At 38.1% G+C, this 17,966-nt stretch overlaps 1 protein-coding gene across 1 annotated transcript; it reads right to left on the reverse strand.

Annotated features, from left to right (window-relative positions):
* Positions 1–14,315: 14,315 nt before the first annotated feature.
* LOC148023396 (uncharacterized) lies at positions 14,316–15,233 on the reverse strand. The gene is made up of 2 exons (XM_087695396.1): positions 14,457–15,233; positions 14,316–14,375 (listed from the first exon to the last, which is right to left on the reverse strand). Exons 1-2 carry the CDS (start codon positions 14,943–14,945, stop codon positions 14,316–14,318), a joined length of 549 nt encoding a protein of 182 aa, XP_087551522.1. The 5' UTR covers positions 14,946–15,233.
* Between the last annotated feature and the right edge of the window lie 2,733 nt (positions 15,234–17,966).

The following is a 17,966-nucleotide window of genomic DNA, read 5'->3' on the forward strand; positions in this document are numbered from 1 at the left end:
ACTCTAGCAAAAGGGCCCTTTATCATCTTCACATTGAGCTAGAAAGAGAATATGAGCCTCTTCATAAAAGGAGTAAAGTTTATACTGTCCCAAGGTCTGCACTACATACCTTGTGATTGCAATAGAGGAAGAATTTAGATTAATGGACAGATGGTGGCTTGTATCCCATAGATCCTATTAGAAAAACTAGCCCCCCATTTTTTAATAGTTCATCATTGATGCGGTTTGTTGGCGATGGTTATGGTGGGCTTCTTGGCTATACACAAAATCTTACAGCCGAGAGATATATCTTAAGATTGGAAAGTCACTTGCTAAATTAATAGAAGGACTCATTGTGTCAACAACTTGTAGAGTGCAAGGAGAAGATTATGGGTCTTGAGAAAAGCTTGAATACAGTAAGGAGAAAACAAACAAAGCTTGGATATCAACAAAGGCAAAGAAGACTCAAGAATATAGAGAATCTAAAGCGTGGAGGTGGAGGTTGTAGCAAACAGATACAAGCAGTAAGGTAAGGACATTTCTCTCTTCATGGTTTAAATAGATTATTGTATTTAATTTTGGTGGTTCTTTTTAGGTCAATATTTTTGTTTCTGATGTAGTATTTATGTTGTTCTTTGTAGGTTATTACTCCAACCATATAAGGAATAGAAAGACGTGCTTAGAGCATCACAACACTATAGTGATGTCCTTCCTCCAATGCTAGTTGGGAATATAATGGAGGAGAAATGTTCAAGAAGGCAAAGAAGCAGTGTCTGAATACTTTCTTGAAAAGTTCTTGTTTGGAGCCAGGGAAAGTCCAAAGAACTAAAGGAGAAGAAGCTGAAAGCCTCTTTGTTGCCAAAGTCATCATCAATTAGATAGGTTCGTCGTCCATCTATTAATAATAAGGTTATGGAGATGCTGGGGAAGCCCTTCCATATCACAGATACTTATGTTGGTAAGAAAAAAGACCTTAAATTTGATGAATTCAATAATATATTCTTTGATCTTCTTACTTTACAAAGAGCTATGATTAAATTTTATGACCTTTCCCATGAAGAGGCAAATGGGGTTGCAAAGTTTGTGATCAAGTTAGATGAGTCTGAGATTCTGAAGTCTAGAAAGCTTGAAAGGGTTTCAATAACTCTTATGAACAGAGCTCTTTTAACAGAAGGTGATTTATTCTTGAAAAAGGATCCAAAGCACTTTAGTGTTCAGTCAAAGCAGCATATTTGGTGGCTTGGGGCTTTTGAGGTGGATTCTGAGGATTTCAACATACTACATTGGGATTTCCATCACACTACTATACCAGAGGTTATCAAAGTCCAGCAAGCAGGAGAAGAATTGTATGTTGAGGGTTTTGGGAGATACAAGGTGGAGTGGCATATGGTAGGTGATTTAAAGACTTTGAAATGTATGTATAATGTGTCAAAGGGGGCAAATGTTTGTACTGTATGTCTGCAGCAGCAGCTGGGGAATGTAAGTCTTCAAATTGGAGCAAAACCCATTGATAGACATGTAAAGGACAATGGGCTCCAAGCAATTCTTGATATTCCTCTTACACATGTTCATATATGCACATTACATGCCCTTTGTAGGGTTATAAAAAAGCTAGTTCATCTCTATATAGGCTTTGCATGGAAGCTCCAACCATTATTTGCTAGACAAGAGGCCATTAAAAAAGTTGTGGGCACCCATGCCATGTCCCTGCAAGTGCGAAAGACCTTTGTTTTTGGCACCCATTGGTGCGCAGATCGGTCGCAGAATGCTCACGTAGTGAATCCCGGAAGGTCCCCAAGAACAATGAACTCTACCTTTTTGCACAAAAAACAATGTAAAAGCATGAACGACAAGAAGCAAGAGACCAATTAGGTTCAATCTCCCCCCATGCCTTGTGTGAGCGCTTCACAAAGCATGTATTTTATGTATATTTCCATCTTCATGCTCAATAATAGCCCAATTTACAAAAATATGATAAGCTTTTAGCTTTTGAGTTTTTTTTCTACAAAAATAGGAAATAAAGCTAATGGACGGTGCCCATAGAGTCTGGCACGCCCAAGATCTGAAATAATCACTTTTGGCAATCGATGGTTAGTAAAAACAGTTTTCAAAAATAACTGTGCTGCTTGTGATGCTGTTAAAGTTTTCTTACATGGAATGAAATATGGTTGCTTACTAAATCTATCTACAACTGTCCAAATCATGTCATTGTTAGATTTAGTATTTGGTAAACCAGTAATGAAATCCATAGAAATATGTTCCCAAGGTTTAGATGGAATAGACAAAGGCATTAGTAATCCATACTGTTTACCATGATGTCTCTTTATTCTTTGACAAATCAAACATTCAGAAACGAAATTAGATACATCTGCATCCATATGCGGCCAATAAAAATCTTCAGTTAACATGCGTAATGTAGATATGATACCTCTATGACCTTGATATGGGGGACAATGAATTTCATTCAAAACAAAAGATCAGAATGGAATAGTAATACATAGTCTCTTTTCATAAAACATAAATCCATCATTATATGACAATGAATCAACAGGAATGAAATTATTTTGAACTAATTTTTGCCAATCAGAATGAAAAGTAATATCCTGATGATATGTATCTTTCATAGCAATCAAAGAATCAAAAGATATGACATAAATATTATGAATTGCAGGTCTTCTACTCAATGCATCAGCAACTACATTTTCTTTTCTAGGTTGGTATTGAATGATAGGATGAAAACTTTGAATGAAGGAAGCCCATTTGATATGACGGTCAGAAATCTGGGGTTGGCTAAGTAGATGTCTAATGCTTTGCTGGTCGGTCTTTATCATGAATTCTGAACCCATTAAGTAGTGTTTCCACTGTTTTAATGCTTGTACAACTGCTAATAGTTCTTTGTCATAAGTGGAATATTTGAGCTCAGAGGGTTTCAGCTTAGAACTAGAATATGCTATTGGATGATTGCCTTGCATTAGTACGGCTCCTATTCCTGATCCGCTAGCATCGGTCACAACTAAAAAGAATGGTCTATGAAAGTCAAGCAATTGTAGAACAGGGGCATTGGTTAATGCATGTTTCAGTAAGTCAAAGGATTTTTGCTGAGTTTCAGTCCATTGATAAGCAATTCCTTTCTTGAGAAGTTTGGTTAATGGTAAAGCAAGTAATGAAAAATTACGTACAAACTTCCTATAGAAACTAGCAAGACCAAGGAATGAGCGTAACTCATGCACGTTTTTAGGAACAGGCCAATGCAATATTGCAGCAATTTTCTTAGGATCAACTTTAATTCGTTCTTTTGATACAATATGACCTAAATACTCAATTTCCGTCTTAAAGAATTCACTCTTTTCAGGATTTGCAAACAATTGATTTTCTTTCAGTAATTGAAAAACTAATGATAAATGCTCATAATGCTCTTTTTCACTTTGACTAAATACCAAAATATCATCAAAGAAAACAATCACACAGTACTGATATTTCAGAAAGATACGGTTCATCATTCTACTGAAAGTGGCAGGTGCATTAGTCAATCCGAATGGCATGACTAAGAATTCGTAATGGCCAAACTGTGTTCTGAATGCAGTCTTAAATATGTCAGATCTATCTAGCCTTACCTGATGATATCCAGACTTAAGGTCAATTTTACTAAATATAGAAGATCCTTGCAGTTTGTCCATAAGGTCATCAACTCTAGGTATAGGATACCTATTCTTTACAATGATCTTATTTAAAGCTCGGTAGTCAAAACACATACAATAGGTATTATTCTTTTTCTTAACTAAGAGTACAGGTGCACCGAATGGAGAACTGCTAGGTCGAATTAAGCCTCTATTTAGTAATTCTTCAACTTGACTCTGGATTTCTTTTTGCTCTATTTGATTGTGCCTATATGGTGCTTTGCAAGGTGGTTGTGTGCTAGGGATTAAATCAATCTTATGGTCTTCTGGTCGTGAAGGTGGTAAACCTGGTGGTAGGTCTTCTGCAAAACAGTCCTTAAAATATGCAAGAAATTCCTTATGCCTAGGGTGCATATGATTTTCCTTTGCTTGCAATTCATTCACCCAAATGAGATATGATTTAGTACTCTTTCGTAATGCACGTTTTGCTCCAGTATGCGAAAGCAGTGGAAAGACATTAGATGCATGCATACCATATAATGTAATAGATTTTCCTTGAAAATTAATATTCATTGTGTGTGTGGAATAATCTATATTTGGATTATGCTGGTGTCTCCAAGGCATTCCTAAAATAATGTCGCTTGACTGTAATGGAACAACTAAGAAATTTCTTCTTTCAATGTATGAACCAATTTGAATCTCTAAATCTTGTACTTCTTGTGTGCCATTGTACCTAGTGCCTAAAAATGCAGCTTTTATGCGATAATGCGTAGGTACAGTCTGTAATTTCAATTCCTTTACCAATTTTGCTGAAATAAAGTCATGAGTACTACCGTCATCATGCAAGATAGTTATTTCCTTTCCATGCACCAAACATTTCATAGTCAATAATGAATGTGGAGTAGGCATACCTGGTAAAGTGTCGGAAGTAGTAGTAGGATCATCCTCATCTTCAGTGAAATCAGGCATATCCTTATGCTCGTCTTCGTCCATGGCTCCAAGATAGTTGATATGTGCTGGTGGCTTCTTTGAATGACAATTTGCTGCGAGATGCCCTGGCTGGTGACATTTATAGCATACTATTGGCTTGGCTTTGGTTACATTATTTGCAATGGCTGGAAGTCTGGGTACATTTGGATTTGCTTGTGGAATAGACTTAGGATTTGGATTGACATTGGATGGTAATGCAGGTGGTTTAGCCCAATTCTTGCGGAAAGATGGTGATGAGAAACGACCTGGATTAAACCTTCTAAAATTGGAATTAAATTGTTTAGATCCATAATTACCATTGCCTTGGAATTGCTGTGGTCGTCTGTCCCTTCCGCGTAACTTATCTTCAGTGTCGTGAGCTAGTGAAATGGCGTCTTCAAGAGTAGCAAGCTTGAACATATTCACTTCAGCGTAGTAATGTCCAAGAAGTCCAGACATATACTTTCACTTATGTGTCGTCTCTGGTACGTCTTCAAGCATGCGTAGCTGTAGGAGTGCATTCCAAAAACGCTCTGTATATTGTGGAATAGTCTCACTATCCCATTGTTGAAGTAGATCCCATTGCTTGATAGCCTTCTCATGAAATTGCGGTGGAAGGAAATTCTGCATGAACTTCTTCTTGAAATCTTCCCAAGTAGCAGGACATTCTATACTCTTGCGTACTACAGTCCACCAAAGTGATGCTCTGTCTATCAGATGATTAGTAACACACTTGATTTTATCTTTTTCTGGATAAGTTTCCTCATGGAAATAGTCATCAAACTGGCTAATGAATGATAAAACAGTCTTTCCTTCTCGTATGCCATTGAAAGTGTGAAATTTGAAACTTCGTTTACTTATCTTGGATTCCTTGCGAATGGTTTGTGCTTCAAGAGTGGCGTCGATGGTACGTCGAATCAAATCTTCAGCTTGTGGTTCTTCTTTGTCGGTGGATGCTCTTTGTAATTTTGTCAATTGCGCTTGCAATGCTTGCCTAGCCCTTCGCTCTTCTTCCAATTGCAGCATGATTAGATCCATCTTTTGTTCCATGGTAGGCTCAGGTAAGTCGTCTTCAGCCATAGGATCATCCATATGTGGAGTCGTCATCCTGTAAAACTCAATAAACCTTTCTCACTCGAAATCAGGTTAGCGGGATGAGCGTAGCTCAAATTCGGGGTTACAAGGCTATGTATTTTTTGGGTATTTCTTTCTCAATTTTCAAAAAATTTGCAATATTTCCTTCTTTGTTTGCTGGAAATACTTCAGCGAACATGTAGATAGGTGGAATACTTTGTCACGAACAACTTTCCAGTTCAGAGTTTTTGCATAGGAACAAGCCTTCTAGGAGTTTTGAGCACTAGTCAGTTCTGACTCCAGTTGACTAGTCTGACTTGCAGAGTTGCAGACTTAGCCGACTTGCAGAGTTGCAGAACTTAGGCCGACTTGATGAACTTGCAGGACTTGATTCCAGCTGACTTGCAGAACTTGACTTCTGATTCGCAGGACCCGGAGTTTGGTGACTTTCTTGCCCTGTGTGACTTGCAGAACCTTGCTTTGACTTAGGAGTTTAAGCTTAAAAAGCTTAAACAGTAGGTCGTCTAATTTCGTGGGGGAGGGGGGGCCGTTTTTTCTGCCACGCAGAAAAATCGGAGGTCCTCAGAGACGTCAAGATTGAAGATTTGAAGCAATAAGCTTCTTTTTAAGCTTATAAGCTTAACAATTAAGCTTTGAAAAAGATGGATTATGGAGTTTGCTCACTGTTTCTTGACGACTTGATGAAGGAGATGGATGCGTGGTCCTTCGCCTGTACAGCCTGGTCCTTCGCGATCTGAGAGTAGAAACAGGGGTTCTTGATTGCCAGAAGTCTGCTTGTATCGACGGTTCACGACGAGATTGACTGTAGAGCCCGATCGTTCCTGGAGCTCCGCCTTCGCTCGAGATGGGTAGCGATTGGAAGCTCTTGATCTCAGCTCCGCTCTGATACCACTAGTGCACAGATCGGTCGCAGAATGCTCACGTAGTGAATCCCGGAAGGTCCCCAAGAACAATGAACTCTACCTTTTTGCACAAAAAACAATGTAAAAGCATGAACGACAAGAAGCAAGAGACGAATTGGGTTCAATCTCCCCCCATGCCTTGTGTGAGCGCTTCACAAAGCATGTATTTTATGTATATTTCCATCTTCATGCTCAATAATAGCCCAATTTACAAAAATATGACAAGCTTTTAGCTTTTGAGTTTGCTTTCTACAAAAATAGGAAATAAAGCTAATGGACGGTGCCCATAGAGTCTGGCACGCCCAATCTCAATGTCCAAAATAGAAATAACATATCCGTGCGCATAGGCGCATACAAAATAATAATCAATAATCGATGTCTCAATAGACATAACAAAATATAGGTGTGGCGCCTATCAAAATATAATCCAAAGGTCGAATACTCGCTAGACTCCAATGCTTTCCTCCGCCACTGCTGCTATCTCTACACATCAACTGAAGCATTCACAATCGTTAGTAAAATAATACAATTAAACCAACAAAAGTGAATACCTAACAGTCTTCAGCTACATAAATAAATCAACTGGTTAGAAATAAATCCTAACCTTAATTTATTACGAGTGCGCACTCTAAACTCATAAACGTTTATTAATTTAATATGCATTTTGCGGAATCACCCGCTATGGAATCACCCATGTACACACTAAATTAATGAAACGCCCGAAAAGGACAGGCGTCCCCATCAACTTCTCGCACAAAGAATCCACTTTGTGTATGAGCCCCGGTCATCTAAGTTTATGGAATCCACCGTAAAACCTCACGGAATCCACCGTGGAATATGCCTCCTGGAATCACCCATTGTCCTTCTTGTTCTCTTTTCTTCGATTGAAAGCCGTCCCTTGAAGAGCAGTGTTTCTTACAAGCGTTTAACATTATTTCTGGGTGGAGAAGCTTTACCTTTGGGGATCCACATATATGTAGATCCAGGTTGTGTGTTGATGAATGACTTTCTCATCCATTTCTTCGTTACTATGCTTTGGCTTTATGGAAGAACCTTTCTGAGTCTTGATCCGTTCAGAGGCTCTTTCTTGTACCTTGCCCTTTTGTTCTATTTAGTAAATGCTATTCCTAGAAAGCCCTCTATTGGTGGTGTGAAGGCAAGGATATTTCTAGGATTCCATGGAGAAATATGAAAGATTAGCTCAAGAACAGGTGGATCCAACATCAAGTGGAATCAGTGGAAATCACTATACAATGCAATAAAAGATCATGGTGATGATGGCCAGGCCCGTAATAGGAAGGCAGTAGTGTGGAAGGCATTAGACAAAATATTTTTCTTCTGCAATAAGACATTTTGGTAAGAGGGGGACCTGTCTGAGTATAAGAGGTAGCTCAATAAGTTCAAAAAATCCATGATAGAAGCATGGAGTGGTCAGCACTTTACACACTACATGAGATGTATTTTCCTACTTTACCTTTGATTACTTATAAAAGGAATAATTTCAATTTTATTTTATGATTCAATCAAGTGACTCCATGCTTCTTCCGAATCTTACTCCCTGGTTTACAGCATATACTTTACAATCATACTCCCTGGTTTGTGAAAGAATATGGAAGTTTATCTATCTGGTCAACTCAAGGCATGGAGAAGTCCCATTATCAAGCAAGATCCAGATATTTTAGACACACAAGACATGGTGATGGAAAAAACAAAGCAAACAATCTATTAGAAGTCCTCCAATGGTTTTACAGACAATACTGGCATAAAACAAAGTCAAAGGAGGCCAAAGTGTTATATGAGAGCTCAGATACAACAAGGACTATACAAATTTACTGAAAATAGACAGAGAGCATATAGGAGGTTAGATGCAAGAGAAAAGTTTTTACAATGGCTTGAAACTAAGCAAAGGGATGGACTTCAAGGCAGAGCTTGACTTGATGATGGATTTCCTTGCTCTTCTTTGGTGCTGTCTTTAATCTCCCACTCTATCGGTCCTCTGCACTTCAAAAGCTCTTGTTTCCTATATCCCACCATATTTTTCATATTCTTTGCACTACCTGTATGTGCAAGGACATATGCACCTAGAGTAGCATAGTATGCTGCCCTAGAGGCTACAACACCAGGCATGTACCCAAAGACCCTAATAGCCTCTTGCTTCTCTACAAGTATTATTTTTTCCACTCCCCTATGCAAGGGTTGAGATCCAACAACCCTTGAGAGGGCCTTCAAAGCTAGAAATGGAACTCCTGGATTTGTGCTAAATTTATTGTGGTAAATTGTAACTGTATATGTATTTAGGTCACCTATGTAGTGACCCAAGCTTTGATTTCTGCCTGTGCCATGGGCCTTGAACCTTTTGCTCTCCCCAAGAACTTATTTGGGTCTTCAATGTCAATCTAAAAAAATAAAAATCTTAATTTAGATACTTTGTTTCAATCCTTCATGTGAAAAAATATCAAATACAAACTTATACATGTGGATTTTCATCATTTTCTATCAGCTCAGTTGAGTGAAGATTTATTGAGTTCTTTGATTGAGTCTCTTGTGGCACTATTTCCTGGGCATTTTCAAATCCCATATCTTGAATATTTGTCTCCTTTGAATTTCTTGAAATTCCTCTTCTAATGGAAGGCCTTTGCTTTCATAAGCCACACAAAGATCTGTGAAATATTGCCCTACTGTAGCTTTGTCCAATAAAATTATCACCCTGGGTATCCAATGTAGAGATGGGATCTATTGAACTATCTATAAAGCCTCTATCATTTTGGCCCCACTTTGCAAGGATGGCTAAACAATAGTCTTCCCTCAAGTCATAAAGATGTTGTATGTCATTGAGGAGGACATAATCTTTGTTGTTGATTCTGTAGCTTGGAAATGTTGGAATAGCCTGCAAAGGTTTTTCCAAGTCAATATCATCATCATTGATATTATACTCAACCTTGGTTAAATTATGGGTCTTGAATTTTGCAATATCAAAAACCCTCCAAGTTCTCCTCTCTTCCTGTTCCTTTTGAAACTCCTCAGCTGCATCATCAACCTCCTGTGCCTCAACATCAGCTGTCTCTACCTCTCCCTTTGCTTCAGATTTGGGAAGACTCTCTTATATCCATTGAAAGAATACAAGAAGTGCCATATCCTTTTCTAGAATCTAGTAATTACCATTGACATGACACTCACATTTCTCCAATATCCTCTTGAAATCATTTTCAAGGAGATTCTACTTGTGGGGACAAGAAGATGACTTAGAGATATAGCTTGCCACAACAACATCTGAGAAGCGGACATAATTGTCAACCCTATGATCCCTTGTGAAGAGGAGAAATACCTCTAACAAATCCATGAACCTATTTGAAAGGGATTGAAGGAGAGAATTGAGGTCCATTGGTGTGTTGAACATTTGGCTTATACTTGACAATTTAGATACATTTCCAGTACTCATAAGAAATTCAAAAACTTTGACCTCTGGAGCATCTTCAACATCCTCAACCTCTAGATCTGCAAATGAGAGCTTATTCTTACTCATCCTTGTAAATCTTGAGGAAAGGTAGATATTATTGAGCTGCATGAAAATGGAAGGGAAGGTAAAAAGAGGTATATGAGGAATTCGAATAGCTCAACAATGGTTTAAAAAATATGCTATAAGAGGTGTAATTGGAATATGTAAGGATTATGGGCATGAAATCTTGGAAAAGGTCTTAGTAGTTAACAATTGATGAGTTGTGCAAAAATAGAAGGAGGGGAAGCTCAAAAAAGCTATATGAAGAATTCACGCAGCTCAACAATGGTAAAAAAATATGCTTTAAGGTTTGTAATTGGAATACTGAAGGCTAATGGGCATGAAATCTTGGGTGTAATTGGAATACTGAAAGCTAATGGGAATGAAATCTTGGTAGTTAACTATTGATGGGCCGCGCAAAAATAGAAGGGAAGCTCAAAAAAGCTATTTGAAGAATTCCGGCAGCTCGTCAATAGAGATTCATATGCCTGAAAGGCTAGGAGGTGTATGTTTGTGTGTGTGGAGTGTTATTGTGGATGAAAATGGGCAAGATATGAATGATGCAGAATGTAAAGTGTCATCATAAAATCCTTTTCATTTTTATAGGTGATAAATGTGACCGTTGCCTCACACGTGTGTAGCACATTTCCCAAGGCACCACATGTGTGAGGCAATGGTCACATTTCTCACCTATAAAAAGGTGAGGAGAAGGGCAGTATTACTTTATATTCTCTCCATTCCAACCCATACCTTCCTATTTCGAATTCCATTTTATTTCCTATACACATACATTGCACACACACCTATTGATGAGCTACGTGATTTTAGAAGGACACTCTCCCCACCTTCTCCATTGAATTCGCGTAGCTCATCAACATATCCTAATTCACACTTATTGCCAAGAAAGTCCAACTCACACCCTCTAAAAACCATACTATTTCTCATTGATGAGCTACGCGAATTAAGAAGGACACTCCACCCTTGTTCACTATTGAATTCGCACAGCTCATCAACTGTCTGTTTTTCACCCTCATTACTTAGCAAGGCCCATATTCAACCTATTCCCCAGCCCACACCCACTAAATAACATATTTTTTCCCATTCGCGAGCTATGCAAATCTAGAAGAAGGCTTGCCATTTACTTTACACAGATTTAGCACTGCTCATCAATGGAAATTTTTCTTCCCCAAGGCTAAGCTTTGCCACTTACATTGCTATTCTTTACCTCCTTTGCTTTTAGATATATTCTTTCACATTGATAAGGTGCGCAAATTAGTAAGGGCACCTCTATCTCCTTGTGAACTGATTTTGCATAGCTCATCAACACTTCTTTGCTATGGCTAGAACCAAGCAAACTGCAAGGAAGGAAAAGGTTGACCCTAGAGGCATACCAGCCAAGATATACAAGGGTTAGAGCCAGGAAAGGAAGAAGCCACCCATGACAAAGCGAAAGTTCAAACAGTATGTCACCTCCCTTAGAGATATAAGGAGGGCACTGAAAGCATTGAACCTTGCAATACCAAGGCTACCTTTCCAAAGGCTATGTAGGCAGATCTGTGACCAGAGGAGTATTTCCATGAGATGGCAGAGATCAGCCCTTGATTGTCTCCAGGAGGCAGCTGAAGATTTCATCATTGAGTTTTTCCAGGACTCTTACATTTTTGTTGCCCATGCTCACAAAGTCACTCTCATGGATAAGGACATGGTTGTCCTTAGAAGATTGATGTATAGATTTAGTAAATTTCTTAAGCCCGTACCATTCAGGGATGAAAAGACCTTCAACATATTGAATATACCTCCATGGAGGAAACCAAAGCTAGAGGATAAAAAATCCAATGAGGAGGAGGTCAAGTACAAAGATGAGGAAGGGGGACATAAGAGGCAAACCTAAGCAGGATGCAAGGAGGGGGATGGAAGAAGAGAGAAAGGCAATGGAGGAGAGTGAAGAGCAGCTAGCCTACCTGGAGCAGGAAATGAAGGTACTTTTCACCAAAGTTGATGCAACTGGATTCCTTGTAGTTGCCTTCCCTCCAGATGATATTGTGAAGAGAGAGGACTACATTGTCTTGGACCATGAGTGCCTGACACTACTTAGGGACATCAAGAGGGAGATAAATGACACCATTGTGCTAGCATCATTGAGGTAGGAGAAGTATTATGCTAAATATTTTTTATTCTTTTATTTCACAATATCAAAATCCCATCTTATTTGAATGTCTATGTTCTTGAAGGGTAACGATGCATAGTTTCCAGCTGGGAGTGCAACAAAAGGTGGAGGTTATTGATCCCTCCTTATCAGTGTATCTCAGGAGGATGGACACTGAGGTTGCTTCATTTAAGCACTGGGTGGCCAAAATTGATATGGAGACCCTTGAAGTGGTCTTACTGCCCTATAATGAAGGGTAAGTCCTTTTAACCAGAGCTTCTGTAATTACAAGACTGATATAGATTTTCTAGAAGCCATTAGAGTCTAACATTTACAACTAATAATGATTTACGGAAGCCATTGGAGTCTTATTATCATAGACATAGTTGACAAGAAATGTTTTTATCTCATTTCTATGAGAGGATCACATGGTATAGCAAAATTGTAAGCAATTTCATAAAACCTTCACTATGGTTACCTCAAATACTATATTAGGTCAACCACTAATTTCTAATACATTGATTGTTTTGTTTTGTATAGATGTGCAATGAGATTCATGTAGCTTCTGAAGAGTTGTCCACCAATGCCTCCAATCTTATCTACAGTTGAGTATCACCAAATCAAGGTCCCTTGATCTCTTAGTTATGTTATACAATCATGGTTTTCTGCCTTTCTTAAGAGTAGTCTAATTTCTCCTTATTCATGTAGTGTCCAATCCAATCTGACTCCCACTCATGTGGATGGAGGGTTGTTATAAATGCTGAGAGGATGATTAAGTTCATTTATGACAATGAACAAAAGAATATAAAAGTGTTTTGTATAGATGTGCAATGAGATTCATGTAGCTTCTGGAGAGTTGTCCACAAATGCCTCCAATCTTATCTACAGTTGAGCATCACCAAATCAAGGTACCTTGATCTCTTAGTTATGTTATACAATCATGGTTTTCTGCCTTTCTTAAGAGTAGTATAATTTCTCCTTATTCATGCATTGTCCAATCCAATCTGACTCCCACTCATGTGGATGGAGGGAGGGTTGTTATAAATGCTGAGAGGATGATTAAGTTCATTTATGACAATGAACAGAAGAATATAAAAGTGAGTATTTCAATCCACCTCTTTTGTAATGCAAAAAAATTCTACACTTATTTTTACAACCCTCTTACTTTCTAACCCCCTTTTCTTGTTTTGGCCAGTTTTCCTTGGATTGTTACAATGCTACCCAAGTCTGGCTTGTAAGAGCCAGAATCATTGTAACAATGGTTGTGAATAATTTTCTTCTACAGGAGCTAGAAGAAGAGAAAAAACCATCTAAGAAGAGAAAGAGAAAAAGAGAAGGGACGGCAGGGACCTCCAAGGAGCAGGATGAGAAGGAGAAGGTCCCTACTCTTAGGAAGCCAAGGACTCCAAGGAAATCCAGAAAGGCTAGAGAGGAGAAGGAGGAGGAGTAGAAGGAGAAAGAAGAAGCAGAAAGAGAAAGAAGAGGAGAAGGAGAAGGAGAAAGAAGAGGAGGAGGAGAAAGAAGAGGTGAAAGAGAAAGAAGAGAAGAAGAAGGAGAAAGAAGAGAAGGAGGACAAAGAAGAGAAGGAGGAGAAAGAAGAGAAGAAGGAAGAGAAAGAAGTGGAGAAGAAAGAAGAGAAGGAGGAGGACAAAGAAGAGGAGAGGGAAGAGAAGGAGGAGGACAAAGAAGAGGAGGAGAAGAAGAAACAACAACAGGAGGAGAAGAAAGAGGAGGATAAGAAGGTGAAGCAAAAGAAGAAAGCAAGAAAGGCAGAAGAGAGAACACCACCAAGCACCCCTTCAAAGCCAATACTTGCCTCTACTAGGATGAGTCCAAGACACAAGAAATAGATTGACTCTTCTCATTAAAAAAATGCTTTGTACATCTTTCCCTTTTGGGTTACATTTAGGTGGAAGTTTTTTGTATATCTCCAGCATTTTGTAAATCCTTGATAGTAATCTCCAGCAACCTTCTTAATCCGAGATATGTAATCTCCTACAGAAAAGGCAAACAAAAGTTTGCACTTGTAAATATAATTCAAAGTAATTTGATATGTAAGTCTTTGAAGAAATCAATCTGATTATGTTTTCATGTTTCTTTTACCTAATTACTTAAACAGCAGCATTTTGGATGTCTTTGCATCTTATATTCCTTTCACTCCTTTTAGAGACCTGCAAAGAGTGTAAAGTAAGAAGATATGCATGCTAGTATGAAATGTTAACAACATTAATGTTAGTGTCAAACAAACTTGCCTTTTTGTCATCCACTTTGAAATAAAATGACTTTGGCAATTCAATTTCTTCATTTAGAAGATTCTGTCTCACTTGTTGCAATGTACACATGGCCCTTATCTTTAAAATAGTGATAACTTCATTGTTGAGCCACAAATCAAGATCAATGACTGGATTCACGCCAAAATCTTCCATGTCTTGGTCTAGAGGGATTAGGACACCACCCACATGGTGCCATCTACTATAATAAAATGTCAAAATGAAGTTTTGTGTAGCAACCATATACTTGCAAGAAATTGACTCTTGATGCACCTTACATGTGATTCCACTAACTACTTTTGTGTCCCAGCCTTCATCAAGAAACTGAAGAACATTTTTTGCTTGTAAGCTTCTCACTGAGAACAAAGTTTTACACCTTCTAGCTTGCATATTAGAGAAGAAGTCTACAAACACAAGGATAGGCATGAAGAGGACAATTTTTCTCTGTTTACTGGCAATATTAGGTTTCATACATATCTGAAGTTCATTGAATAGCTTACATCTATAGCATTCACTTGTGCTAGAATTTGGTAAAGGCCACTCCTCACACCCAAAATCAGGAAGTGGAAGCTTGGTCAGAGAACCCCATGATCCTTGTGAGTTAGGAGAGACATAGAAATGGTCATAAAAGAACACACCATTCTCTGCAAGGAACCCTCTTGTTCTTCCTTTATAGAGTTCCTCTCCAACAGAGGCATGAAAAACATCAATAATATCAACAATACACTCCACTGGCTACCATTCCTCTAAGTTGGAGGGATATAAATCTACAAAATAAAAAGCTAAATGCTATAAATCTAACTTCAGTTTTAACATGCAAAGAGAACTTATAGTTAGGCCTGTGTAAAGGAAGATCCCAAGTATTTGGTTGAAGATGGCATGCATAAAAACATGTTGTACCAGCACCTCTTTTATTGTCTTCATGTTTGAGCCGTGTCTAAAATCCTTCACTCTTCCTTTCCAACACGAAATGAATGGATTGGTGGTTACCTGTTTCTTTTTCCTGTTTTGTTGCATAGTTATCCAACTACCCTTAGCTATGGTAATAGGAATCCATCTACCCTCCTGCATATCAAATGTATTATATGTGGATATATATTCAATGGAGGTACTAGGACATTTAGATCTGGCATAGTTTTCTATAGCCAAAAAATGAAGAAGAAGAATGAGCAAGAGAAGGAGAAGGGGGAACAACAAAATTCAAAATGGCGAGAAAGCCGGGGGGGGGGGGGGGGGGGGGGGGGGGGGGCGGCTTTGGCTCTAAAGAAAGTAGGTGGCCTCGTGAAGAGAGAAGGCTGAGCTCGACATTTGTCATGATGGTTTGGGGGTGAAAAGGAAGAGCTAGAGGAGAAAAAAGGTGACTTCTGACATGAAAAAGACCCTTTCACGAAATTTCCCCTAAATAAAATTAGCAAAAGAAATGCACTTCTTATTTTAAAAAAGAAAGATTCCATAGCGTAAGCTCTCCTCTCATTGGCTAAGAGCACTCTCTCTCTACATGCTAAAAGGCAAAAAAATGACCTCAAAGTTCCCCTAATGATTTGGAGGGATATTATCATCACTTCCTCATCTTATTGCAATATGCATCTCCAAGAATGACTTAAGAAGTCAAGGTGGCTAGATTCATTATAGCTTTGAACCCTCCATTGAATTCTCATTTGCAATCTCTTTGATTGGCTACTTTCATAGACGTATTGGATGGTGGGAAGCCAATGGAGTAAGAAGTGAATTTAACCAAGAAGTGCAAGGAGGAACCTCTACCAAATTGGGATGTTAAGTGGAATCATTCCAGCTTCAAACCTAATCCTCAATGGGAGATAAGTTAGCTACCTATTTTCCTTAAAGAGAAGGCCTTCACAGAGAATTTGTGCCTTAATTGTCTTGATCCAAGACATTGTGCTAGAGATTGTCCTCCAAACCCTAATCTACATCAACCCTCAAACCTAAATCCTTCAAATGTTCACAACTCTTGGGACCCTAACAAGAACTTTAACCAAGAACCTAACCCCAATAAAGGCTTCTCAGATCAAACTAATCCTCTAGCTTCTAGAATTTTATGAATCTTTCCCAAAGGAACTTCTAGCAATAGCACATTAAAAAATAGGTGGATTTAGAGGACCGCAAGGAGCATTCAAGGGTAATGAAAGTTAGTCTAATGTTGGATCTCAAATAGTGAGATATAATCCTAAAGCAAATCAAGGTGACAAATCTAAGGCTCAAGTGAATCAATTCATTACAAGAGAAGAAGGACATAGAGATCAAGCTAGCTTATGTCTATTTCAATATTGAGCACCAAGGAGCAAATCAATATTATAGGTGTTAAGAGGCCTCAATTCCAAATTTCATAATTTTCCAACTCTTCTAAATAATTTCCCTAATAAATTTATTCCTAAAAACTCATTAAATTAGAAAATTCTCTATACTCTTAATTCACAAATTAAGGGGAAAATTATCCTAGGTTATACTAAGTGAGAGGAAGTGATTAACAAATCCTCTTAGCTTAATTAAGTGTTTAGTTAATTTCCCCATAAATTCTATGTTATTTTTTCACTAATTTTAGAATTTTAAACTCCATAATTACACATCTATTTATCTTCTCCTAGTCCCCTACTCAATTTTCTAAAGTAACTCTTTAATTAGATTTCCCAAAATTTCATCATTATAATGACACTACCTTCTCAATTAAAAATAAAATTGAGCCTTTTTTCAAAAAATAAATAAATAAATATATAATCCATGTAAAGAGGAGTGAGTATTTATGTTTCTAGAGTAAAGAATCTCTAGTTTGAATAAATAAAAGAGAAAAATTACATATTCTACTAGCGAAAAATGATAAATTAAGTTTTCCTACTAGCAAAAATGATTAAATAGAGGTTGTCAAACAAGATTTCTCTTCCGTATGGGTTAGGCAATGATGTAGGTAGGGGGCCTTTATATAGCCTCTAGGGGGCCAGGTGAATGTGTAGGGCTTATTTTAGCCTCTAGAGGGCCAGATGACTATGTAGGGCTCATTTTAGCAACAAGAGGCGCCTCTCTTCTTGTAGTTCTTTGTTTGATTGGCTGAGAATGTGCTAAAAATGCGTTTTACCCCTCTTTTGAGGACTTGCTAAATTTCTTACATTCTCTCTTCTCCATTGGGTGCTCCTGGAGTGGAAAGTTTTCACATTTTTTCCTTTCGTGCTAATTCCACTTACATTCTTTCTCCTTATCCACAATAGTTTGGAAGAGAAACTTTCATTTCTTACTCAAATTCGGGTGTGTCAACCTTCCGAGAGCGAAAAACTCCAAGGAGGTAATTTTTGAGTAAGAAAATTCATACTATTAAATTTACATAGTTCTCTAGGAAACTCTAAGTTCACTAACTTTGAAAGGGACAAGATCCCTCAAGTACGCACAAACTTACACAAGATTGCATAAAGATCAAGCATAACAATTGAAATCTCCATGCATAGAGTGTAACATAGGGTAAAGATCAAATAAAAGCATCAACAC

Source organism: Lygodium microphyllum, chromosome 16 (genome assembly GCF_053477565.2).
Source record: "Lygodium microphyllum isolate KBCC chromosome 16, Lygodium_microphyllum_v1.1.10, whole genome shotgun sequence".
Classification (NCBI taxonomy): Eukaryota; Viridiplantae; Streptophyta; class Polypodiopsida; order Schizaeales; family Lygodiaceae; genus Lygodium; species Lygodium microphyllum.